Raw genomic sequence first — 27752 nt, forward strand, 5'->3', positions numbered from 1 at the left:
AAAATCTAAATACGTAGAAAAATGAAACTAAAAATCACATTTTTTTAACATTAGTCTTATGGGTTGCTAGGTAACCATGTTGGCTGAATTAAATAACAAGGAAAAAGTAAACAAAAGACTTGTAATTTGTCTATCCACAGTACACTAGCAAAACAAAATACAGTACAAAAGGAAATACATCAGTTGTTACTATTGAGCAAAGATTATACTGAAGATTACTGGATTCTATAGTCAAGGGTAGCAGTGTGGAGTGTGGGATCTGTTTATGACGATTAGATTACGGTATCTGCAATCCTTAAATGCTATGGAAAGGGAGGAAAACAGGTCCACGACATAGGAAGTGGTGAAGGAAGTAGTAAAGGCGAGCAGTCTGGAGTGTGGGAACTGTTTATGACGATTAAATTAAGGTATCTGCAATCCTAAAATGTAATGGTAGGGAGGAAAACAGGTCCATGACGTAGGAAATGGGGAAGGAAGTTGTAAGGCTAGTAGTGCAGAGTGTGGGGGACCGTCTGTGGCATTTATGTATCTAGGGAAACAGGTCCGCGACGTAGGAAGTGATGAAGGAAGTAGTAAAGGCGAGCAGTCTGGAGTGTGAAAACTGTTAATGACGATTAGATTAAGGAATCTGCAATCCTAAAATGCTATGGGAATGGAGGGAAACAGGTCCGCGACGTAGGAAGTGATGAAGGAAGTAGTAAAGGCGAGCAGTCTGTAGCGTGAAAACTGTTTATGACGATTAGATTAATGAATCTGCAATCCTAAAGTGCTATGGGAATGGAGGGAAACAGGTCCGCGGCGTAGGAAGTGATGAAGGAAGTAGTAAATGCGAGCAGTCTGGAGTGTGAAAACTGTTTATGACGATTAGATTAAGGGAAGGAAGTAGTAAAGGCGAGCAGTCTGGAGCGTGAAAACTGTTTATGACGATTAGATTAATGAATCTGCAATCCTAAAGTGCTATGGGAATGGAGGGAAACAGGTCCGCGACGTAGGAAGTGATGAAGGAAGTAGTAAATGCGAGCAGTCTGGAGTGTGAAAACTGTTTATGACGATTAGATTAAGGAATCTGCAATTCTAAAGTGCTATAACGCATACTTGCACATGGAGATGGACGAAGACAGTGCCATCATGCAAACAATCAGTACTCACAAAGGGCTGTTTAAAGTGAACAGATTAATGTTTGGAGTAAAAGTGGCACCCTTGTTATGGCAAAGATTCATGGACAAAACATTACATAACTTAAAAGGCGTACAATGTTTCTTTGACGACGTAATTGTCCAAGGATCTAACAGGGAACAGCTTCTTCGCCGACTGGAACAGGTGTTTGAACGATTGAAGTTAAATGATTTGAGGTTAAATAGAGAGAAGTGCAAGTTTTTCCAGAACAAAATTGTGTACTTAGGTCATGTGATCGATAGCAAAGGACTACACAAGTCAGATGCTAAAATACAGAGCATTTTAAAATGTAAAAGACCAGAGAACGTAACTGAACTCCGAACTTTCCTAGGCCTTGCGAATTATTACAACAAATTCATAAAGAATTTGGCTACACTGCTACATCCTTTGAATCGGCTGCTACGAAAAGGAAACACTTTTACATGGAGCTTTGCTTGTGAACAGAGTTTTCTGAAGATTAAAGAAATTATTACAAGTGATGACGTGTTGGTACACTTTGATCCTAGCTTGCCTCTAGTCTTAGCTACTGATGCTTCGCCGGTAGGTGTAGGAGCCGTTCTTTCGCACCGCTATAATGATGGAACAGACAGGCCAATTGCCTTCGCCTCTCGATCTTTATCAAAATCAGAACAAAAATACTCTCAAATCGATAAGGAAGCCTTGGGAATATATTGGGGCCTGAAAAAGTTTTTCCCGTTTTGTTATGGCCGCAAATTTACTTTGATCACTGATCACAAACCGCTGGTGTCAATTTTTAATCCAGCAAAGACCTTACCAACAATCTCGGCAACACGGGTATTCAACTATGCTCACTTTCTCTCCGGGTTCGACTATGACATAGAGTACAGGCAAACTGCTCATCATTGCAATGCAGATTATCTCTCTCGATTCCCTATCGAAGTTGTACAAGAACATTCTGTAGATGACCTCTCGAAGTACCACATAAATCAACTGGAAACACTCAATATCAACAGTACCGTGGTGGCTAAGGAAACTCTCAACGATTCTGTTTTGGGTCCAGTCCTACAGGCCTTGAAATCGGGACAATCTGTTGAACAATACGGATTTCACGATAACGAGCTGTCCATTCAAGATGATTGTGTACTGAAGGGCTGTAGAGTCATGATACCTCAATCTCTCAGACCTCATGTGCTTCGAGAACTACACGTAGCTCATTTAGGAGGAATAAAAATGAAGGCTTTAGCTCGCAGTGTCCGCGACGTAGGAAGTGGTAAAGGAAGTAGTAAAGGCAAGCAGTCTGGAGTGTGAAAACTGTTTATGACGATTAGATTAAGGAATCTAGAATCCTAAAATGCTATAGGAATGGAGGGAAACAGGTCCGCGACGTAGGAAGTGATGAAGGAAGTAGTAAAGGCGAGCAGTCTGGAGTGTGAAAACTGTTCATGACGATTAGATTAAGGAATCTGCAATCCTAAAATGCTATGGGAATGGAGGGAAACAGGTCCGCGACGTAGGAAGTGATGAAGGAAGTAGTAAAGGCGAGCAGTCTGGAGCGTGAAAACTGTTTATGACGATTAGATTAATGAATCTGCAATCCTAAAGTGCTATGGGAATGGAGGGAAACAGGTCCGCGACGTAGGAAATGATGAAGGAAGTAGTAAATGCGAGCAGTCTGGAGTGTGAAAACTGTTTATGACGATTAGATTAAGGAATCTGCAATCCTAAAGTGCTATGGGAATGGAGGGAAACAGGTCCGCGACGTAGGAAGTGATGAAGGAAGTAGTAAAGGTGAGCAGTCTGAAGTCTGGGAACTGTTTATGGGAATTACATTAAGGTATCTACAATCTTAAAATGCTACGAGAAGGGGGAAAACAGGTCCATGACGTAGGAAATTGTGTAGGAAGTAGTAATGCTAGCAGTGCAGAGTGTGGGAACTGTCTGTGGCATTGATGTATCTGCAATTCTAAAATGGTATAGTGAAGGAGGGCAAACAGGTCCACGACGTAGGAAGTGATGAAGGAAGTAGTAAAGGCGAGCAGTCTGGAGTGTGAAAACTGTTTATGACGATTAGATTAAGGAATCTGCAATGCTAAAATGCTATGGGAAGGGAGGGAAACAGGTTCACGACGTAGGAAGTGGTGAAGGAAGTAGTAAAGGTGAGCAGTCCGGAGTGTGGGAACTGTTAATAACGATTAGACCAAGTTATCTACAATCCTAAAATGCTATGGGAATGGAGGGAAACAGGTCTGCGACGTAGGAAGAGGTGAAGGAAGTAGTAAAGGCAAGCACCCCGGAGTGTTGGAACTGTTAATGACGATTAGATTAGGGTATCTGCAATCCTAAAATGCCATTGGAAGAGAGAGAAACGAAACATGTCCGCGACGTAGGAAGTGGTGAAGGAAGTAGTAAAGGTGAGCAGTCTGGAGTCTGGGAACTGTTTATGGGAATTACATTAAAAGGTATCTACAATCCTAAAATGCTACGAGAAGGGAGTAAAACATGTCCATGACGTAGGAAATGGTGTAGGAAGTAGTAATGCTAGCAGTGCAGAGTGTGGGAACTGTCTGTGGCATTTATGTATCTTCATTTCTAAAATGGTATAGGGAAGGAGGGCAAACAGGTCCACGACGTAGGGAGTGGTGAAGTAAGTAGTGAAGGTTAGCAGTTTGGAGATTGGGAGTGGATTAATGTATCTGCAATACTTTTCAGAGTAAACTAATAATTTCCCCCGAGCAAAGCTCGGTCCCCAGGTACTAAATGTTTAATTTGAAAAACCTCACCTCATATATTTGAAAGCCTGTGGAGTAGAGCCCAAGGTAATTATCAAAGTGGAAATAGTCTTAATTTGGAGTGCATCCCAGTAGCAGTCTACCGTACTACTACAACCATGAGAGAGTGGTCATTGAGAAACCGTGGTACATACCAACACACACTCTATATCGATCTATCGTGAAAAACCGTATATTAATTAATCTATTAGCACGTTGCTTTTGGACTTAATTGTACGTCCAAAGTGCCTGGATTTAGTACTTTTCCATTAACATACACTTATATTACATCAGGAACAAGTAGAAAATTACAGTGGAATAGTAAACAAGATGATTAAAAAGGTATAAATGTTTATTACACTTTACACAATATTTCCCCAAACATTCTCTTTTCACTGTCATCTTCAATTTTTTCAGTCCTAAAACAAAAATGACTCCATTAAAAATTACATTTAGACAGATATTTTTGAACAGCAGTATCATATATTCCAAATGCTTTTTTCAAGGAGAGTCATAAAAACGTACACTTTACACCGTGTTACACTTTAATTAAAAAATAAAAACCCATATGCACAATGGGTTAATTGAATCACAAATCATGAGGAAATGAAAATAGTTCATATTCATTTACAATTCATACTTAAAGCGAAAAATTTGTTATTTTACCAAGGGTTGATAAACATACTTCAACAAGACAATGTTTGCTAGATGGTTTGTCACTTCTCTGCTGAGCTTCTCTCCTTCTATCAGCTCCCGCAGAGTTTTGACAATCAACTCGTCAAAGTCAGTCACCCAGTACAACAGGTTCGCTATCATTTTCTTGCCGTCTCCGTTTTTGTCTCCAGTGACTTTTATACTTGGAAGATTAGCTGTAAAAGTCATCGAAAATTAATACTGAAAAATGATGTCAATGTTATAAAAATAAGGTATGTCTATCTGTTCACCAGGCCAGGGTAGGTGCACAATATTACCATAGAGGACTCATCTGTGTTTTGAAATTGACTTGGTCAATATAAGCACAACAAGACAAATTAACAAGACAGAAGATTTGACAATGCGGCTGTTTGCCTCGAAACTATAGTCATAAAAAAAGACTTGGATTGAAGACGTAAATAAGGTATTTAACCTATTATTAGTACTCTTTATCAATCCAGAAGGCAAAAACATGGATAAATTAAAACAAAAAACGTGGGGCGCATGCAATAGGTAATAATAAAGAGGGGGTAGCTCTCAATAGGAAACAAACATATTCACAGTTTGTTTGATTTACATCTATAGCCTATTTCCTAATTGAGGTTAAAATATCTAATAATTCAATAGGCGAAGATTAGCTATTGCATTTCGTTTTAAATCTTACAAGTATTTTCATAGCTACAACATATTTACAATCACTAATTGTCTAGACAATCTATATGTGGAAAGAACAAATTAATTAATGATTTGTAGTATGATTTAAAACGTGGTATTTTAAACAGTTATTATTTCTAAATTATTGATTTTAATCAGATTGACTGCTGATTGAAAACACGCAACAAGAACCCTTTGTATGAGTGGGGATAAAAGGGACCCATAAAAAGGTATTTTGATTTTGTCTAATACATGAAACGGGTGTAGGCACATGTCCCAGGCTGTAATCCTCTTAATCACGGTCGGTTGACCTGTCAGTTCTAGGTTGGTGTCGAACGCTTCCGCATCATACCGTACATAAGCCGAACTTTTCGCGGCAAATTGTTAGCTCTATCGCCATCGCTGTCAAAACGGATCGTTTGTAGGTTAAATTTAAATTTAATTTAACTGTCATGACCTAACCAAACGAACCAAACTTGCTGATAACGAAAAATCTAATGATGATTTATTAATAAAAAAATAGTTCCGTTCATAAAATAAAATTACAAATGCCTAAAATTCGTTTTAATAATTTTTAAATTATAAAATCAAACTATCATAACCTAACCAAACCAAAAAACTTGCTGATAATGACAAAATCGAATAAAGGTCTACTAATCGAAAAAATATTTCTGATCATAAATGCCTTAAATTCGAACAAAAGATAGTGTACAGTTAAAAAGTAATCGCATTCTAAGCAAAATCTTTGACAAAAAGTTAACGCCTCCGGTGGAATTCAGAATTCTCGATTCTGACACACCCATCCTCCGGTGACCACTACCCTCAGGCCATAAATCAGTCGATTAACCCAAACAAAGATCTGGGACGCTGTCCGTCTCCCACATGAAACGTTGTTTCCTGTCTGGACTTGGTTTTTTCTTGTTTTGCTTTTTCCCATATACTAAGATAGAATAGGATAGGATAATCTATTACAAAATAACAATAACAGTGATACATAAGAGGCTTTAGAACAACAGTAGACAGGGAAAAAATCCCCATACAAAGACTGTTCATCTGGGTGTGGGGAGAGTTCTTCAAGTTGAACAATTTTTATATACATCATCAAATTTGAATATTTTCTGTTTATTGAATATGAATTGTTATCTATTCTACAAATTAGCTTGTAATTTTATTACAATATTTTTGATCTACACAACATGTTAAGCCCATTTAATTGTGACTAAGACAACAAATACTTGTTACATTTTAAATTTACCCAATATTTCCTCTATCCAGCCATCCAGACTGTTGACGAGTGCTGGGTGTTTACACCTGGCGATGTTGGCGACATTCACAACAGCTGATAAAGGCACGTACGGACGACACAGCAGGCCTGGCAGGGAGTCCAGCCACGTTGTGAAGTGTTTATCACTACAATGCCAATAATTATAACATTACTTTTAAAATGTATAAGTCAATCTTATACTCCAATAAACACATTTAGGCAGCATTAGGAGAAGAGACCTATCCACTCCACTTGACTTTAAGGCAACAGCTGATGTTTGGCAAACCGTCGTGGTTGCATAAGATAAACATAATTTAAGTTTCTGGAGTAAACTATTGATGAGCTGATGAACTGCTCAAAAGATGGTTTTGAACCACCTAAACATATGTAGCAAGTAAAATTCTACACTAGTACATATTAAGGATTGTCTGACAAGGTGCGTTTTTACCATTCTTAGAAGCAATCTTCTTAATTACGAATGGGCAAAAAAATGTTGATGGTGTTGATAGTGAGCTACTTAGAAACACTTTTTGGGCTGCTTATACAAAATTATACATTTATTATGACAGCTAACAAAAAATCCCCCCCCAAAATCCCCCTAAAAAAGCCCCCCCCAAAAAAAAAATCCTGTGTTCCACAGTACCCCGCCTCTGGGTAAGGCATTTTCGGCGAGTTTGCAGTCATATTTTCAAAAACTCATATAAACTAAACCAACAGAGCAAACCTATTGAACCGTATACTTGAATTGTTCGTAATGAAATGAAGAATTTGAAAATGGCTAAATAAATATTATGAACAGTAATTATTGACATTAGGTAGGGAAAAAAATTGTTTTATTAATTTTGAAGTTAAACTTTGCTGCATGTACCAAAAACTTGTTATGTCAAATTCAAGATATACAAAATGTATGGAATGTATTTCCCTACATGGAAATGTAAAAAGATTTTAATAATCATTTTTTAACAAAGTTATGATGACCCAAAAACAATAAAATGACAAGTTTCACGATTTTGCACTACAAATTTCAAACAAAAAACAAATATATGTGTTATCAAGAAATGTAGTAAAAAAGTATACATTTTTGTAAAGGTAATAACATTGGAGATCAATTATGTAAGAGTCGTTCATGGAAATTGGTTATTACAATAAATATTTATGACTTTTATAAATGTTTATATTTATCTAAGCTAAAATAGATGATTGGAAATGGATAAAATGGGAATTGGAAAAACTCAGAGAAAAAACTTATTACTTTTGAAAATAAAGTCCTGCGCAAAATCTTCGGCCCTACTAAAGAAGGAGATGTGTGGAGGATTAAACATAATCAGGAACTAAGAGGCCTGTTCAAGGAGCCAGATAAAATTGCAGAGGCTAAAAGCAGGAGGCTTCGCTGGACCGGCCACATCATTAGAAGAGAGGAAACTAGCACACTTTATCAAATATGGAACAATGACCCACTGGGGAGGAGACCAACAGGGAAACCGAGGAAACGCTGGATGGATGAAGAAAAGAAAGATATGGCCAGGATGGAAGTTAATGAAGATACCGCAAGAGACAGGGCGACGTGGAGACAGTGTGTTGGTGAGGCCAAGTACCACTTGGGGTACAAATGGCCATGGGAGTAAGTAAGTAAGTATTTATCTAAGCAGTCTTCAATATGGTCCAAGAAGATGTCATATGATTCTGACGGTGGTCTATACCAGGCTACGACAAGCAACTTATCGTCACAACCGATTTAGACTAACATTGCCGATAATTCACATTCTCCTCCCACACTCAAATTGACAGTGTCAAGGGGTTGATATTTCAGGTGTGGGCAGCACCAAATAGCAACACCTGTTTCTGTTTTGCAGAAAGATGATACATAGTCAAAATTTTGCATCTCTAGGTTCTCAATTTCATGAAATTATGCCTAGTTAAATAAATGTCTAGAATAACAAGTTTGTTAAGTAAGCTCCTGTATAATATAAACAGTTCCACAGACCTACATTAAATCATCAATTTAAACTTAAATACTGATAGCCTACAGTACAGCATGAGACCTAGATGCCATTTGTCTTTGGGTCAATTAATTACTGATCGAACAAAAAATTGGATGTTTGACAGTATCAAGACAATAGTTTATACAACATCGGCAAGACTACCTTACCAACCTGTGAAGAGGATGAGTGAACCTGAGAGCAATCCTGGTTAGGAAGTCTGCAGCCCGTGTGTTGTCGGGGTCACTGAGTATCCCACAGTTAGACAAGACTCCCAGCAGAGTAGAGTCACAAGATTCTGATGTAGCCTCTAGACATTGGCAGAGCACATCCTTCTCATCAGACTGCAGTGACGACCCTCCTCTTAAACTACCTGGATTGTGAACAAGTAGAATATGTCAATAATGGATTTCCAGATTTGTTAATGATCTTATTTGAGGGATTATTGTGGAAATATTCCATCAGGATTGGTGAAAAACTAGTTTTAGTTTTAAAAACGTTTCAGGACCTTAAATCTGATACAGTCCTCAGATAAGAAAGTACCTGAAATATAACAAAATTAGTACACAAATCCAGCCAAAGCTGGGAAGTTGCAAAAAAAATTAAACATAGAAGTAAACAGAAGTCAATATAAGAAACAAAAAAGGTACTGAGATAATTTAGGTACTTTCTTACCTGAGGATGGGATTAGATTTCAGATTACAAAACGTCAAAAATGATTTTGTAGTAACTTATGTTGGCATAAACTACTTAAATAACTAAAAATAAAAATTATAATTATTTAAAAGGGTACTAAAACAAAGCTAGATGAAGCCCCATCAAAGTTGGAAGAGTCATTTGCAAAGCTGGTAAAGGCTTCAGCAAAGTTTGTGAAAGCCTCAGGTAACCTCAGCAAATCTGTTTGGAAAAAGATTAAGTAAAATGTTAAGATAGTTGTCAAGACCAAACCAAACATAACTTTTCAATTATTTGGGATTGAGTTTTTTTAAACATATTTAATCTAAACGTTTTCTATTTGTCAATGAATCCTTTTTATTTCCTTTAACTAAAGCAGTTATTTTAGTCTGCATTTTGAATTAACTTACAAGCACTTTTTAGGGAAAGAGGTAATTTTATATGGATATGCTTTGGATCAAACCTGTGCTGCCTCCACCTACGTCCTACATAATTTACATTATTATGTTTGATTGCAAAACAACTACTAACGTTTGATAAACCCAATGCATCTTGTCCACAAATCACCAGGCTTGCTGAGCAGGAAAGTTAGCAGGCAGAGTCGCAGATTGAGCAACAGACACGACTGTTCCTTGGTGACTTGTAGAGCTGACAACACGTGGGATGCGTTACGTTGTCTCTTGCGGTTGCCTGCAGAGAGAGCGTACGGGAACCTTCCTACCAACATCCTGGTCACCACAGAACTGCCCCAGGTCTTGACAAACCAGTCGGACTGGAAAATACAATTAGGCTACAGTGTGAAGAGTGGTCTACAGCGTTTCCCAACCTTTTATTGTGGCCACCACTTCACGAGACACAATATAATTTGCTCACTACTTATTCACAAGGAGGTTTTCTTATGAATGGATTATCTTTATTATTCCAAAAGAAATAATAATGGCTTTGCAAACCAGACTGACTGTTTCCTACCATATCTACCAATTTTGCGACTATAAGTATGGACCTTTTTCAAGAAGGTAATTTTGTCAATTGATAAATGAATACCTGAGTGAAGTACTTAGAACTGGGTGAAAAAGTTTTAATTATGCTCATCATACTACTAATAAACAAAACAAAATGATGTTGATACACCAGCTCAACAAAATACTGACATAAAACACTTGAACCATCACATTCTGTGATCTTAGTAAAGCATTCGATCGAGTATCCCATGAAATTTTAATACAAAAATTAGAATATTATAACATTAAAGGTAAAGGTGTAAAGGTTAAAGGTAAAGTGATTTATTTAGATCTTATTAGTCAAACAGAAAACAATATACAGGGTGAGTTTTAATTGTCCCCCCCCCAACTTTTTTCTACATTTTTTCAAATATAAATCCCAGATCACTTCCAAACATTGTTGGGTAGTAAGTACTTCATTTTGACAAGGTGGTCATTTCCGGCCGCCATCTTGGATCCGCCATATTGGATGCAAAATATTTTTTTCAAATGTAAGGGTGAGGTTGAGACCCATTATTTCGAACTAGATTTTTACCTTGATTACAATGCCACAAACCGTTTTTAAAAATCTTGATCCATTCCAAAGTTATGAGGCCTTTTTAAAACTTTATTTTTAGCCCATTTTAACATTGTGCATTAACAATCTAAGACCAAAATCTCAAAATAGTGCAAGATAAAGATAAGTAATCACTACCAGTCAATGTCGACCTATTTTCACTTGGTTATGACGGATGTATTTTTTTCGGCCGCCATCTTGGATCCGCCATTTTGAAATGTGATCAATTATTTTAAATATGAAGGGTGTGTTGTGACCCATCATTTCAAACTACTTTTTTAAGCTAAACTCAACGCCGCAATCCCTTTTTAGTTATCAAGTTTTATTTATGAAATATTGCAAATTTTTTGTTAAAAATGTCAATATTTCAAAATCAAAATATTAAAATGAAAAACGGATCATGGAATTGGGTTCAGCTTAAAAAAGTAGTTCAAAATGATGGGTCACAACACCCCCTTCATATTTAAAATAATTGTTCACATTTCAAAATGGCGGATCCAAGATGGCGGCCAAAAAAAAGTTATCAGTCATAACCAAGTGAAAGTAGGTCGACAATGACTGGTAGTGTATACTTATCTTTATCTAGCACTATTTTGAGATTATGGTCTTAGTTTGTACATGCACAATGCTAAAATGGGCTAAAAATAAAGTTTTAAAAAGACCTCATAACTTTGGAATGGATCAAGATTTTTAAAAACGGTCTGTGGCATTGTAATCAGGGTAAAAATCTAGTTCGAAATAATGGGTCACATACCCACCTTTACATTTGAAAAAAATATTTTGCATCCAATATGGCGGATCCAAGATGGCGGATCCAAGATGGCGGCCGGAAATGACCAACTTGTCAAAATGAAGTACTTAGTACCCAACAATGTTTGGAAGTAGTCTGGGATTGATATTTTAAAAAATGTAGAAAAAAGTTGGGGGGGGGACAATTAAAACTCACCCTGTATGTAGTTTTGGGAGATGATCTCTTAAGCCTGTATTTTGTGGAGTTCCCCAAGGATCTGTGCTTGGGCCTCTGTTGTTTTTGGTAGTAGTTAATGATTTAAGTGTTAATATCCCTGCAAATATTGTTTTATATGCCGACGACACAACCATCATTACTAGACATGCAGATCATGAACAACTTTTGGTTGACTCTATGCATAATCTAAAGCTTGCTGAAAACTGGTTAATTTCTAATAATCTTGTTCTAAATAATGTTAAGACAAAAACTGTTTTGTTTAACCTACGTTAAGTACACAGTACGCCAAAGGATGAGAGAAATCCAAAATTTTTAGGATTAACTTTTGATTCTACTTTGACCTGGCATGACCATGTTACAGTTTTAAAAAATAAACTGAGGTCAAGTATATTTGCACCTAAACAATTATGTGGCGAACTAGAACGACCTTCTCTCATACAGGCATACTATGGACTTTTTCATAGCCATTTAAGCTATGGGTTACTTGTTTGGGGGTCTTCTGCTCATTCAAAAGAAATTTTCAACCTGCAGTAAAGGGCAATTAGGGTAATAGCTGCTGTAGATAGGCACCATGATTGCACTGAATTTTTTAAAGATTATCAAATATTAACACTGTTTTCTATATTTACCAAGCAATGCCTGTTATATTTAAGACCACAATTAGATAAGTTAGATTATAGGAGAAATATACACTGCCATAATACTCGTCATAAATGTAATATAAATCTTCCTTATGTTAGACTTGGTAAGACTGATAAAAAACCATTAATTTTAAGCAGTAAATTTTATAACAAGTTACCAATAGCCATAAGATTACTTAGTGATAAGGATTTCAAGATTAAAATAAATAACTTTCTTTGTAATCAGCCATTATACTCAATAGAAGATTATATGTCAAGGAACACTGACTCCACTGGATTTTAATTAATGTTATGTTATGACTAATTTGACGTGCCAATGTATTTGTATGGAATATTAACTGGCAAATAAAAATCTCATTCTCATACCACCGCAGTGGCTTTTGCACACCACAGGTTGGAACACACTTTGCAAGCCTATACTATAACTACCTTGATAAAAGCTACTTATAACAAGTATTTCCAGGGAGCAACCCACATAATTTTATCTTAACTGCTTCAATTAGGCCTAACATTAGCATTTCATTACATTGAGGTGTATGAAAACACTTGTTGTTAGGCGTGTATCAACAATATATTTTTGGCTTCACCTTATAGGTATGACACAATATTGCTCAGTATTGTTCAGAAATAATGGATCATGCCATCATTCACCTAGATATTAAACCTAACACAAGTTGTTTTTCAATAACTTACCAAGTTTTCATCCAACGAAGATAGTTTTAACAGGTTCCAAAGATGCAACACAACTTCAACAATGGTTTGTAAAATGGCTAATGAGTCAGGGCCTATTACACATCCTAGAAGAAAAAAAAAATCAATCCAGTATGTTTTTATCAATTCTTTAATGATTTCTGTCATTTCTGATTAGAAATAGAAATACAGATTTACTATGTTTTACACAGATTAAATAAATATGGCACTGTTATAAATGTATCCTTTTGCCATGGTTTGAATATACACTCTTAAAGAGATTTATCATCCTTAACAATTGGTTGTAGACAATGTTCAAGGTATGTTTCCGTCCGGTATGAAGAGTGTGTTTTGATGTTTACTATTTACGTCCTTTTATTTTACTAACTCTAAGACTATTTCAAATTTCACAAAATGCTTCTTGCCTAATGGTGTAGCCTAAGTAAAATGTAAAGTGTACAGAGTAAAACTAACTAAAACAATAAAAGAAAATCCCAAACTTTACTGGAACTTTGAATGGAACTGTCTGAAATTACTCATTTATATTATATTTTACATTTAAGCGAGCCTACTCACCAGTTTCAGGATCTTCAAGGTTTTGTTTAGGCACAGCTTCAATGAATGTGTCAAGTAAAAGAGGCATCAGTAGGGTTGTGTAGTCCTAAACATTTAAAATAGTTTAAGATAATTCTCCGAACAAAGGTTTGACCATGAAACTGAAATATTTAATAGACAATGAGTACAAGCATAAAGGGCGAGATTTTAAGGATTTTTTTTACGATAGCAAACTTATCAGAATTGGAAAGAGTTCTCGTGGCACAAGAAACACAACTTACACTATACCAATAACTGTGGATACTGAAGTAGGGATCCCATCTATATGGACCAGCTGTTACCAATTTTTCTCAAAAAGAACATTGTTGGATGAGTAAGTTATTATTCCAAATAATTTTTTTCATGACTGAGATACTTTTACTTTTTTAATACTTTAATCTGAAATGGCTGCCATATGAGTGTAGGTATTTTAAGCCAAGTATGAATGGAGGTGAGTGACACCATCTTGTAGTTTTGTTACTTTGTTAGTGACTAAGGCCGATATATTCCTTAGACACAGCTGTTAATTAATAGCCCATACAGCCAACAGCATCTAAGGAACCGACAGTTTAAAATAGAATCCTAACCACATTTTTGCCTTGTAATTAACGAGTTGATCTAATATCAGGATTTTGAAAAGCAAATAGTGATGAGTAATTTAGAAATGGTTAACCAACCATTGCCTGTACGATTTAGAAATGGATGTCAAACTTTCTTATATACTAAAAAACTTTTGCAAATCTTATGACAGCTAGCCTTACCATACAACTGGACTGAATTACATGCGGCTGGTATTAAATGAAAGATATTTTCCTGCAGATGTGCAGAATCCCAAATATAAGCACAAAAAATTAGTTTGAAATTTAAAAAAATTAACATGGGTCTTATGGGTTGCCATGCTGGTGACATAATAACAACAAAATATAAACAGAAAATCAAAACAAATGGAAGAAATTCCAATCACATGTTTTATTTACAGCGTGGGGTGAAAATAGAGAAGTTTGCACAAAACATACTTTTGGTTGAGTTTTCGGCCACGGGACGAGCTCTTGTTTTTAAAACTAAAATAATTACTGCTAATATCCCTGAGATCTTGATTTTTAAAATAGTAATATCATACTAATACTAAAAACTAGCAATTACCCGACGAGCGTTGCTGCGCTAACAACTTAATAGTTGTTAGCGCAGCAACGCTCTGTCTCACTCACTTGTCTTGCCAATTGTCTCACTGATGAGCGAATTGGCCACTTTGCTTTCTCAAATCAGTGAGAGAACATGTACATTGTTAGGTAACTGTAGGAAAAAACATTGTTTATCCACTGGCAATTAAGTTAAATAAATATTCAATTTTTGTTTTTTATATACATTTTTCATTCTACTGGTCTGCAATTCATCTGCCGAACTGTGCTTGGTCAGGTGTAAAGAACAAATTACCATTGCAGACCAGTAGAATGAAAAATGTATATAAAAAACAAAAATTGAATATTTATTTAACTTAATTGCCAGTGGATAAACAATGTTTTTTCCTACAGTTACCTATCAATGTACATGTTCTCTCACTGATTTGAGAAAGCAAAGTGGCCAATTCGCTCATCAGTGAGACAATTTTAACATTGTCTCACTCTAATTACTTTGTCTCACTCCAGATTTGCAACGTGAAGGCACGAAAGTGGCCAATACGCTCATCAGTGAGACAATGTCAACATTGTCTCACTCTAATTACTTTGTCTCACTCCAGATTTGCAACGTGAAGGCACGAAAGTGGCCAATACACTCATCAATGACAATCTAATTACTTTGTCTCACTCCAGATTTGCAACGTGAAGGCAAGAAAGTGGCCAATACGCTCATCAGTGAGACAATGTTAACATTGTCTCACTCTAATTACTTTGTCTCACTCCAGATTTGCAACGTGAAGGCACGAAAGTGGCCAATACAGTGAGACAATGTTAACAAATAATTATAATAACTTATTCTTGTGATCGTTGGCGAAGCCACTATGGATAATTATTAGCAAAAGCGTAAGAGAACTAAAGACATAAACCTCAACAAAAAGATAAGGTAAACAAATATTAGAGAAGTTCAAGCATCCAGTTGTGTCACATGTTTTGATTTAGATTGTAACACTATCGCAGGCGAAGCCTTGGGTCCAAGCTAGTTTCTTCCATAAAGTTATTTTGATTGGGAGAGCAACAATAAAACTACACACAGTAAAATACATTTCAAATCACCTTAATTGGTAGACTCAAAGCAGCTTCTTCAAGATTGGAGTTATTATTTTGTGAAATTGGATCATAAAGACCAACATATAAAGGTCTGTCATATGGCCATTTCACTGATTGTTTTTTCTCTTTTTTACCTAAAAGAAAAAAAAACAGTATCAGCAATCTCACTCATATACTTTCTCCAATCAAATCATTCAAAGGAATATAATATTAGGTTTAACAAATTTAAATATTACTAATTGCTTGTAGGGACGCAAGTCCCTAAAAAGCTCAAATTAATGTAAAACATAATTATTCTAATATTTAAACAAACTCAGTATTAAATTATCTATGGGTCAGACAGAATAGATATCCCTGTACACCATATCTTTTGTGTACACAACAGTTTGTTGTTTGTTTCTTTAATGTTATTTTCAATAAATACTGTAATTTGAATCACTCCATAGGTTTAACTCTACTGGTAAATTCTGGTTTACTAAGGTTTGGTCTGTGGTTAATGGTGATAAAAAGGGCATCCCTGATTGGAATTTTGGAAATTGTCTTCGTCAAATATGAAAAGGCAAAAATCCAGAGCCACTGGGCGGAGCCCGAAAGCCCAATCAAAATAAAAACTACTTAGTTTTCCTATTTAATGCCCAAAGAATCGGTGTACCGAATTTCAGCCTCCTAGGTAAATGGGAAGTGGGAGAATTAGTGATGAGTGAGTGAGTGAGTCAGTGAGGGCTTTGCCTTTTATCTATCTATATATATAAAAGGCAAAGCCCTCACTGACTCACTGACTCACTCATTCACTCATCACTAATTCTCCCACTTCCCATTTACCTAGGAGGCTGAAATTTGGTACTCTGATTCTTTGGGCATTAAATAGGAAAACTAAGTATTTTTTATTTTGATCGGGCTTTCGGGCTCCGCCCCAGTGGCTCTGGAGTTTCCCATGTTAACCTTATGATTTTTCATATTTAAAAGGAAATAATGAGTCTTAACAGCTGTTTCAATTAAACAAGTTGGTTCTGTTCTATGATGTTCAATAGCATTAAAGTTACAAGGATTACCAACAGGGTGCAGCACCATTATTTTTTTTATATTTATGACAACAGCTAATTTGCAACCAAAAGGTGAGTGAGCGTAGTGGACGAACTTCAACCTGGAGGCGAGTTAGCGTAGCGAACGAGCTAACCTATGAAGGCAAGTGAGCGCAGCGAACGACCTCCAACCTAAAGGTGAGTGAGCGTAGCGAACGAACTTCAACCAGAAGATGATTGAGCCATGAGAACGAGCTCACTTATGAAGTTAAACGGGGCAAAGCCCGCGGGTACAGCTAGTATATATATATACAGGGTGGCTGAAAAGTAACTTGCACCCCCCCTTAACTTTTCAACCATTTGAGATATTTGAAATCGGTTTGCTGTAACCTTCTTAGATATGAGGGGCTACAATAATTATGGTCAATTTTGAAAATTTTGCCCTTAGGGGTAGCGGGGGTAGGGGCTAGCTCAAAATTTTCAAATGACAAGTATAGTCGAGTTTGGTATCATTTTACAGGTCTTGACGAAACATAAAAATTGACATAAAGAAAACCAAAATCGGCTCACTAATAACAAAATGGCGCACTAAAACGTTTCAAATCCAAATAACCATGAGGGTGGCAAAAAAATTAACTTGCACCCTCTTTAACTTTTTAACTATTTGAGATATTTGAAATCGGTTTGCGGCAACTTGTTTGGAAATGAATGGCTACAACAATTATGGTCAGTTTTGAAAATTTTGCCCTTAGGGGTAGCGGGGGTATGGGGTAGCTCAAAATTTTCAAATAACAAGTATAGTCGAGTTTGGTATCATTTTACAGGTCTTGACGAAACATAACAAATAACATAAAGAAAATAGAAATCGGACCATTAATAACAAAATGGCAGCTAAAAATGATTGAGACAATGGTTATTTAAAGTAATTTTGAACTGCCATTTTGGTATTAATGGTCCAATTTCTATTTCCTCTATGTTAATTGTTATGTTTCGTCAAGACCTACAAAATGATACCAAACTCGACTATACTTGCTATTTGAAAATTTTGAGCTACCCCTACTACCGCTACCCCTAAGGGCAAAATTTTCAAAGCTTACCATAATTATTGCAGCCCTTCATATCTAAACAAGTTGCCGCAAACTGATTTCAAATATCTCAAATAGTTAAAAAGTTAATGAGGGTGCAAGTTAATTTTTTTGCCACCCTCATGGTTATTTGGATTTGAAACGTTTTAGGGCGCCATTTTGTTATTAGTGAGCCAATTTTGGTTTTCTTTATGTCAATTTTTATGTTTCGTCAAGATCTGTAAAATGATACCAAACTCGACTATACTTGTCATTTGAAAATTTTGAGCTACCCCCTACCACCACTACCCCTAAGGGCAAAATTTTCAAAATTGACCATAATTATTGTAGCCCCTCATATCTAAGAAGGTTGCTGCAAACCGATTTCAAATATCTCAAATGGTTGAAAAGTTAAGGGGAGGTGCAAGTTACTTTTCAGCCACCCTGTATATATAGATGCTAGGCTATTTATTATTTTAACCTTTTTTGCTTGGAGCAACAGACAGTACCTGTTTAAAATCTCCTCCAAACAATATTGTTTTTTTCCAACAAATATTGGAATTGTCATAGTACTTACTTAATTAACAAATATATTACCCGAACAAACCTATTCCATCTTTATTTCCAGGTTATTTTCTAAGAGTAGCCGTTGAGGTTATTCCACTTCATACAAAATATTGATTAAACAAATCTCAAATTAAAAAGTTAATAAATTTACAAAGAAATAAGTGTAGAATAAATCTCGAACATATGTATTGAAATAAAAACAAAGCAGAAGTTCTACATTTGATCTTGAATCGTTAATTATTTAGTCAATGTGGTTATGTTCTTGTCTTGTGGTTACAAATAAAAATACACAAATTTGAAAAGTTTCACAGTAAAATAATTTATTTCAACATTCTATGGCGTAACTAAAACGTCTTAATTATTATAGGCAATGTTATCCCTGGTTTTATATAGTAAGCTACATTGCAGAATTGACTGGCAAATAAAGTCATCCACATTTAATATTGCGTACCAGCTTAATGATAAATCACGATCAGCTTTATTGAAGTAAACAAAAATCAGCAGTAAATGGTTTCTAATGCTATTCTTATGGAGAACATTTTATGTTATATCTAATTTTGTGTTAAAATTTTGGGTATTGCACTATTTTTCCCGCCGTCACGGGATCCAGAACTTTAATTTGAGCCCTCTCCCGTCATTCTATGACTTCTCAGTCACCCACAATTATGACACAAAGAATCGGCTTACCTAATTTATATGTAGATATGGCCTATATATATGTAAAATATTTACTAAGGTTAGGGTTATTTTGTTTTAATGGTTAACTGGTTTGAAGTTTCGTTTAAATTACTACATTTTGTTGTAAACCAGTTTATTATTATAATGTAATTTTCTTGTGTCTTTAAAACTTAAATGTACATAGGCTAGGGTTAGTTTTTTTGTGGTTAGTAACTGTACCCCTACAGTAGTCTCTTTTGAATGACAACAGTTTGTTGTAAACCATTTCATATATTATGAATCAAATTTTCTTGTGTCTTAGAGATATCTATCTACCCATAAACTTAGTACAATACAATAGTATGTTATAATTAGTAAGGGGTTTCTCTGTAACACTGCTTTTTCAGCTAAATGTCAGCACAAATTTATGTTTTATTGCCTCTTGCGTCTTAGGAATATATTATTTAGAAGAAAACATATTTTAAGATGTTTTTGTTTATTTTTAGTAATATTTTTTTTATATTTGTGGATTAAAAGAAAACATTAAATATATACTATTTTAAAGGTGTGTACTTCATTTCCTGTGATCAAAAAATCATTTTCTGTACTAACAACTAAAAAATGTTGGAGTAAACTGAATTTTATGAAGTTACGGCCAGCACTTTTAGATAGCCTAAAACAGCAATATTGAACACATATGTTTCAAAATATTTGCGGACCTCCCCTTTTGATGGGGGGAATTCCATACCCCCCAGGCCCCCCCGGAGAAGCCATAGCCACCGGATGCCCCCCCCCCCCCCGAGAATCTATCCTGGAGCCGCCCCTGATCTAACGGTCTTGATTTTAGCATAAGATATGGTAGTTGTATGTGCAATCAGTGTCAACTGTATAGATTTTACTCACTTCCCACAGAGTGTTCTGAAATCACAGTGAACAGTTTGTTCAATCGTCCAATGACTTTGCCTCGCCACTTGTCTGATGTAACCTTCCCCTCTAGGTGTAGAGAGAGCGCTCGGGTCCCCGTGTCTCCGCCTCGGTGTGATATTAAGTCCAGGAAGTGTGGCAGCAGTGCTTGCGTATGATTGGCTGTCAGTCTTGGCAGTGTTGCCAACATTGTGTCTAACAGCAATAGCGAGTCGTTACGTACAGCTGGCTCTATGTGGGTCATCGCGCAGGTTAGGTGACAAACAACAGAAGGGTATAAAGGTGCCAGCTCATCTTCTTCTACCTGTGAAATTTAAAATAATGTTTGTTAAACATTTAGAAATTACATGATATTTTGATATACTTGCTCTTGTTTAGAGTCTTTGGTTATGAATCCGGAAAGTTCAGAGAGCCATACAAGTATGACAAATACACATATTTACTCAACTGTGTGTACAACACACATATTCATACTCTGCAAACAACTCCCAACCTGTTTGTCTAGTCCTTTTTGATTGCAGACAGAAGCAATTGGTGTATTTTTCTTTTGTAGGCCAATTGTTTAATATAGTACAAGTACCATAGGTAACCTATTTTGTACATGGCTTTGAAACAGAACCATTCAGCTGAAATGGTTGATCTTAATCAACAAATCTACACAGATCATATCACTTTATTCTAGGGTACTCAAATTCATATATTTCACTCAAATTCAGCTTAAAATATGCACATAGTGTTGCAGTCAGTGTTTCAAAATGCAGGATTTTTAGACCATGTGGGCGATAAAAATTTAAACCAGATGTAGGATAAAACCAGGACATTTTACTCTGACACCTGATTTAATTCTTTTCCTGCTTTTCCAATAAAATCCATCCCAAATTGCTGGAACTATCTTATACAGTAGGCCTATATTATAGCAAGGATTGAAGAGATATTTATAAAAAAAAACCATAATAGGTAAAAAATGTTACTTTGGATGAAACAGGAAAATTCAAGCCAGACATAGTTTTTTTAACTCGGTTAGTAGGATTTTTCTTTTGCTTGAGTGGAAACACTCGGAGCGGTCTCAAAATCATAGACCCATCATTATGAGTGTAGAGAAGGAGTTAAATTTTACGTAGCTACATCTAACTCTTCAGAAACTTACCCGAGTAAAGACAGCTGCCAGCAGTTTGATAGTATCTGTACGGACGTCGCTCTCCTTGTCCACTGTGAGGCCCATGACAGCCTGTAGCATGGGAGACAGTGAGGGTAGTATAATGTCTGACCCATGAGTTACTATCAGCTCTCTCAGACCAGCCAGAGCCTCTTGTCTCATACCAGAGTTGTGGTGGCTCAGACGAGATATCAACTCCTACAAGAGGTACAATGTTAGTTCACTATCCTTGTCTACTGTGACAGCCTGTAGCATGGGAGACAGTGATGGCAGTATAATGTCTGACCCATGAGTTACTATCAGTTCTCTCAGACCAGCCAGAGCCTCTTGTCTCATACCAGCGTTGTGGTGGCTCAGATGAGATATCAACTCCTACAAGAGGTACCGGTACAATGTTAGTTCACTCTCTTTATATACTGTGACAGCCTATAGCATGGGAGACAGTGATGGCAGTATAATGTCTGACCCATGAGTTACTATCAGCTCTCTCAGACCAGCCAGAGCCTCTTGTCTCATACCAGAGTTGTGGTGGCTCAGATGAGATATAAACTCCTACAAGAGGTACAATGTTAGTTCACTCTCCTTGTCTACTGTGAAAGCCTATAAGAACCTATAAGAAGCCTATGAGAAAAGCAAACCCGAGGTAGATATCTCACCCCTAGCAAAAATGTCAGGTAGCCTATTCCAAAAATTTGATTGATGTAAAAAAGCCAAAAAGCACTAATTTTACAAATATGGAAACAAGTCTTATTTTTTTTACTGGACAGATCGAAATATTCTGCTTGTGGCATTGATCCAAGGTTCTGGGATTCCACTGCGCCATTTTTGCTTCATTGTATTTCTCTTGACAAACCCTTTAAAATGAGGGGTCACTCAATAGGAATTGTTATTTGAAAAAAGTCACCCCCTACCCATACTCCTGTTAAAAAATAGTGTAACAATTTTTTTTTATGTAAAGGATCACCAAATCTTTGTTAACAATCAATGCCATGTACATATTTCTATCTAGGCTTATTTAGGTTCTGAAAATACAGATTTTGTCCATAGGTACCTACCTAATTTAGGCTGTATATTTTTAAAACCCAAATACAGTAGATCCCCTCTTAACCGACCCCAATGGGACCGGACCTAGGTCGGATAACTCTTAAAAAGGTCGGTTAAAACGGGCAATCCCTAAAAATCATAACATAATGAAGTGCTATTCATTTGGAATTACATAATCATTATTTTGAACTCATACTTGCATTATTTATAAAATAAACTACTCTTATCTCCTTTTTCGTATTGATAGAAAAGTCACAAATAAACACAAAACACGGTTAAGTCAAATAGGCCTACTTTCAGTGGAATATATATTATAATACTAGGCAAGAGTCAATAAAAATTCCTATTTTAATGACTTTAGTACTGTAATATATTAATTGATGCTTTCCAAATCCATCGTAATACAGTACAGATCCTTTTGTCGAAATTAAAGATACAAGCAACCATTTTGTTACAAGACAGGATGTTTATTTATAGCCTCTCACTGGAAGCTCGAGGCACAAAAACTATCTTGACCTTAGAGTTGTTAACCCCCCTTCCCTGCCCTCCCTAAGAGTTGCGTTGTTTGTTTACTCCAGCGATAGGATAATCAGTTCTCAAAATCGTAACGCACTTTATGATGTTATAAATTTGCCCACAGATAACAAATCAGATCAGATGTGCGCGCTACGAACGATGATGACAAACTGACAATAGGCTATGCTATATTTTTTGTGATGAAAACAAAATAACTTATTCTTAGTCATATCCTGTGGTGATAAGCGTAGGTCTATGGTTCAGTTCTCATCGCCCAGCGTGGGAGCGGAAATGCCGAGATTCCTAGAAAGCGGCGGTTAAGCAGAACTGCTCTCAAAGCAAGGTCGGTTAAAACAAACTGTATTATTTTACGATCGAAGGGGGATAATCCGATTATCGGTTAATACGAGGTCGGTTAAGAGGGGGTCTACTGTAGATAGAAATATTATGTTTAAATGGCATTGATTGTTAACAAAGGTTTTGGGATCTTTTACATCAAAAATATATTATGTAAATACATATAGGCCTGACTTAGCCTAACTGTTTTAATAAAAGGTTTACCGTAGGCTATTGTCAACAGCAATGTTAAAATCTAAATCAGTGACGAACTAATTGACAATTCGAGCAAATTAGACCTGTTAAATTAAGATGCTGTTTTCTGGAAACTAAGGCTACGGACTCATGCATGGGCATTTTTCCCGCACGAGCACAGCAAGAAAATACATCAAAAATTTGAGCAGCGTTAAAACAAAAACAAGCCCACTACTGTGTGAAACCACAATGCGTATAGCATTCCACATTACATTCCATGCTTTTCATATTGTTTAAGGTGTGTTTTATGCTGTGTTCGTTCTTGTGTGTGAAAAAAAAACGCCCATTTGGCTGTAAGCTTACAGTAAAACAAAAGGTTTAAACCCATACAAAAGAGTTTTGGTGTTATAGAGTCTCCACATTTTGCCAAAATAAGAGCCACTAAAAATGAAAATATTAGGCTAATAAATATCCAGTCACAAAATGTTTATCATAAAGTGAAATAGGTTGGCTAAAAAAGAGATACGCTATGACACTTGTTTATTACAGAATAATGATTTCCATGGTTCAATGATTAAAATAGCCTAGGATTCAAAAGACTTTCTTATCTTAATGCTGAAGAAAAAACTAACCTTAATACTTAAATGCTTTTTAGTGAGTAACTCGTTTTCTCCATGTTCTTTTAACTGCTCTTTTACAATGATTTTCTTCACTTTGAAGTTTGTATCTGTTACATTTTGACCCTTCGGTAGTATAGTTTTGTTCCCTTTCAGTTTAACTTTGGCTTTTTCTTGCTTTTTAAATCTCTTATACCCAGCTTTTCCCATGATGAAACTTCACCGAAAATAAGGGGGGTTCCTGAAACAAAAATATATATTTATTTTAAATCACTTGTAAGTGTCAGCGTCTTGCAAGGATCGAGACAATGTCAACCAGTACCGTGTGTGTGACTGGTCTGTGCATTATTGTAATTAGTCCTATTAATCTTAATGTACTTAGGACTCCATTTATCCATTTGTGGACTTTAATCCACAATATTGAAGATTGTTAATAAAGATTTCTCTCTCTCTCTAGGAAATATCTGTGTATGTTATGTTCAAACTTTGACGACACTGCTTCAGCTGATATTTTCATGTCTGATGATGGTATTGTGATGACAAAATTTACTTAAGCCTAGTCCAAAGCTAATAGTATATTTCGTACCTAGGGCCGAAAATGAGGTTTTGCCGGCTCGAGATAGTTTTTAAGTTCGAGACGAAGTCGAGAACTTAAATCGATCGAGAGCTGCAAAACCATTTCGGTCCATGGTACGAACGCTATTTTTCACCACACTATACCCTATTACCACTATTCACCACTATAATAATGCACACTGATCGTCAACACAACTACAACTTTAAGGTTATGTGAAGAAATAATTTGAGGAATCAGCAAAAATAAAAATAAATAGTTGCTAGGCAACGGTGACAATAACACAATTCTATATTGCAATGCTATGGATTTTGATTGTGTATTTAAAACGCATTCATGTTTTAAGTAAGCAAGCGGACAGCTGATTTTGCGGCCCCGGCCTGTAAAAACCTGCTCGGTCCCCAAATTGGCGACAGCTGGCATGGCCAGCAAAACGTAACTTTCAGCCACCAATTAACGTATGTAATACAGCCAAAAACATCATAGTGTGGTGAAAAAAGTGTTTACTTTCAATTTCATTTTTTTAGACAAACAATATTATTGTTCGAAATGAAATGAGATGTTGTTGTGCCGTGGTCTATATATTACACCCAAACTGTTTATAATCATTTTTAATTTAACTAAAAATGGCCCTTTAATTTATTTCAATAAAATGCTTACAAGAGATGGTTTATTTTATTCTTTATATTGGAAGGATATGTCTTTTATATAAATTTTCAAAAAAAAAACTAACATAAGTAACCCTACAAAATATAAAAAAAATTTTAATTTCTGCCCGAATTTTAAGTAAACTATAAATTGGTGCTAAGTAGGCCACCAGATGCAAGTATTCTTTGAACCACGGGCTATATAATTAAATAAAAACATAAGTTGTTATTAACAGAACAGTAGAAGCAGCAGTAATCAATTGTAGTTCAATTCCGTCAGCTCAGTTTGTTTTAACAGTATTAATCCTCGAACGTAACTCACATGAAAAAACCAAGCAAAAATCTGCCAAAGTCGGCCATCTTTATTTAACATGCCATACATTAGGCCTACATTGTTTTTCTTGGCGGAAAAAAGCTATGATTTATTATCTTTTTTGGATTGCTGACTTGGCGGGGAAAGTGTTACCACTTAGTGGTTTTTTGTTAGATTGGATATAGAAGAAGACATGCCATCTATATGGATCAGCTGTCAACAATTTTTTACTAAAAATGAATGTAGATGTGTGAGCCAGTCACACATTGCGCTAATATCAATGAATACACAAACTATAAAGAAGAACAGGTCCTATGGACAATATTCTAACAGTATTTTCAAATTTGGCGCCCGAAATATCTGTAGTTCTGCACTGAACCACCACTCAGCGCTGTAGTCAAGTTTAGCACGCGGTGAAGTGGGAGAGAGAGCGACATACACTGTTTTCGCCCCCTCTCTCTTTCTCTCGTGGCCTGGCCCACAGGGGACGAAAACAGTGTATGTCCCTCTCTCTCGCACTTCACCGCGTGCTAAACTTGACTACAGCGCTGAGTGGTGGTTCAGTGCAGAACTACAGATATTTCGCGCGCCAAATTTGAAAATACTGTTAGAATATTGTCCATAGGACCTGTTCTTCTTTATAGTTTGTGTATTCATTGCTAATGTAGTGTCTAAAACTCTATTTTGTGCCTTATTATTTTTTTTCTGACACAGTTGCTGGGTCATAACAGTTGCTATAGGGGGTACAGTTTCTTAACTGGGCTATGCTAATATCGATTGAAACTATCAAATTGAAAATATTGATTAATTATCGATATTTTTAAATATATTTATTATCAAATTAAACGGTATTTACTCAAGGGAGGTACAGAAGAGCCTTCGATGACGTCAGCTGTCAGATCTCCTCTTGAGGAAACACCATTACCGCAACGATACGGAATTCAGTCATCGGCCTCGGTGGTGTAGTGGATAGCGTGTCGGGCTGATAATCCGAAGGTGCCGTGTTCGAATCTTGCTGGCAGCACTAACTTTTTGTCAACAATTTTTTTTTCATATCAGCAAGTTTGGTTGGTTTGGTTAGGTTAATGACAGTTTAATTTTATAATTAAGAAATTAAATTAAGGCATTTAATTTTTATTTTATGAAAAAACTATTTTTTAGATTAGTAGCCTAAGCCTTCATTCGATTTTTTCATTATCAGCACGTTTGGTTAGTTTGTTTAGGTTATGACAGTTTAATTTAATAATAGAAAAATGTTAAGATTAATTTTTAATTTTTCTTACTTTTATAATTAACTAGGCCTAATAATGAAGTAAAAATTACACGCTGTGCTCTCTAACTACAATGCTGTTAACGGAGGAATTTTTAATTAAACTATGATGTCATCGTTGCCTCATTTGTACCTCCCTTAAGTCAGACCCCAAATTAAACTATCTTAAGCTAACCTAACCAACCAAACTTGCTGATGGTGTAAAATCGCACAAAGGTTTACTAATCGAATCGATAGTTTCAATCGATATTAGCATAGCCCAGTTAAGAAACTGTACCCGCTATAGGTAACTATATAACCTACTTAGCTCATAATAAGTCATTACATCGTTTTGACTTGGTAAGAACTATCGTGTAATCGGCAGAAATCAGTATACTTAATATAGATCAGCGCAATCTGTAGATGGCTCACATCAACTAAACATAAGACAAATTTTATTAAAAACCTGGCAACAACTTTAACATGGGGGTGGAAAAAGGCAAGACCTGACTTACTCACTAGGCCTATTCACTATTCAGGTCCAGTCTCGCACCAACTTCTAGGCCCTAATGTAATTTTGGTAAATTTCTGTGCAATTCTTTAGCCTATTGGGTTGGGTCTAACTCAGGCAAAAAGTGAAATTTGAAACCTTAAGCTTATTAGGCCTAATTATTGACGGAAGGCATGCAATATAATATTTATATAAGTTAGTAAATAAATTAAGTTACTGGTGGTTAAGTTTACCAGTTATAGAGGGTTAGGTAACTTAGTTGCTGGTTGAATCCAAACCACTAATTAATTTTCGCTTGCTCTTTCTTGTCTTTTCTTAACTCTTCTGAGTCTATCAGTCTATGCCCTTGCCCTATGGAATGGTGTAACTTATGGTCTCTAGCCGTCTAGCCTAGGCTAGTCCTAGTCCTAGTTCCTTCCTTCCTACCTAGTCTGCTGGGCTGGCTGCGCTGTGCTTGCTGGCTGAGGCCTGAGGGGTATTTACTCAGGGGAGGTATAGAAGAGGCTACGATGACAG

General features: G+C 36.1%; 1 protein-coding gene across 3 annotated transcripts; it reads right to left on the bottom strand.

Moving 5' to 3' along the window:
• Positions 1 to 4239: 4239 nt before the first annotated feature.
• On the bottom strand, positions 4240 to 27752 carry LOC128989839 (testis-expressed protein 10-like). Of its 3 annotated transcripts, none has more exons than XM_054411914.1 (12): positions 27663 to 27752; positions 23958 to 24183; positions 21226 to 21432; positions 20058 to 20382; positions 15851 to 15978; positions 13602 to 13686; positions 13029 to 13132; positions 9702 to 9942; positions 8670 to 8868; positions 6508 to 6662; positions 4591 to 4774; positions 4240 to 4324 (listed from the first exon to the last, which is right to left on the bottom strand). In XM_054411914.1, exons 2-12 carry the CDS (start codon positions 24150 to 24152, stop codon positions 4261 to 4263), a joined length of 1887 nt encoding a protein of 628 aa, XP_054267889.1. In that variant the 5' UTR covers positions 24153 to 24183; positions 27663 to 27752; the 3' UTR covers positions 4240 to 4260. The 3 variants fall into 3 exon arrangements, with proteins under 3 accessions (XP_054267889.1, XP_054267888.1, XP_054267890.1); XM_054411913.1 differs by lacking the exon at positions 27663 to 27752 and adding an exon at positions 27470 to 27607; XM_054411915.1 differs by lacking the exon at positions 27663 to 27752 and adding an exon at positions 26333 to 26434.

The sequence above is a fragment of the Macrosteles quadrilineatus genome, unplaced genomic scaffold (assembly GCF_028750875.1).
Source record: "Macrosteles quadrilineatus isolate MER2022 unplaced genomic scaffold, UCM_ALF_1.0 Scaffold_3__2_contigs__length_128488019, whole genome shotgun sequence".
Classification (NCBI taxonomy): domain Eukaryota; kingdom Metazoa; phylum Arthropoda; class Insecta; order Hemiptera; family Cicadellidae; genus Macrosteles; species Macrosteles quadrilineatus.

Bases quoted from the DNA above. Each gene is read 5' to 3' on its own strand.
- LOC128989839 (XM_054411914.1), bottom strand. From the start codon at position 24,152: ATGGGAAAAGCTGGGTATAAGAGATTTAAAAAGCAAGAAAAAGCCAAA. The intron at 21,433-23,957 runs GTTAGTTTTTTC...TACCTCTTGTAG, and splicing joins AAAAGCATTTAAGTATTAAG to GAGTTGATATCTCGTCTGAG. The intron at 6,663-8,669 runs GTTGGTAAGGTA...TTGGCATTGTAG, and splicing joins TTCACTCATCCTCTTCACAG to TGATAAACACTTCACAACGT.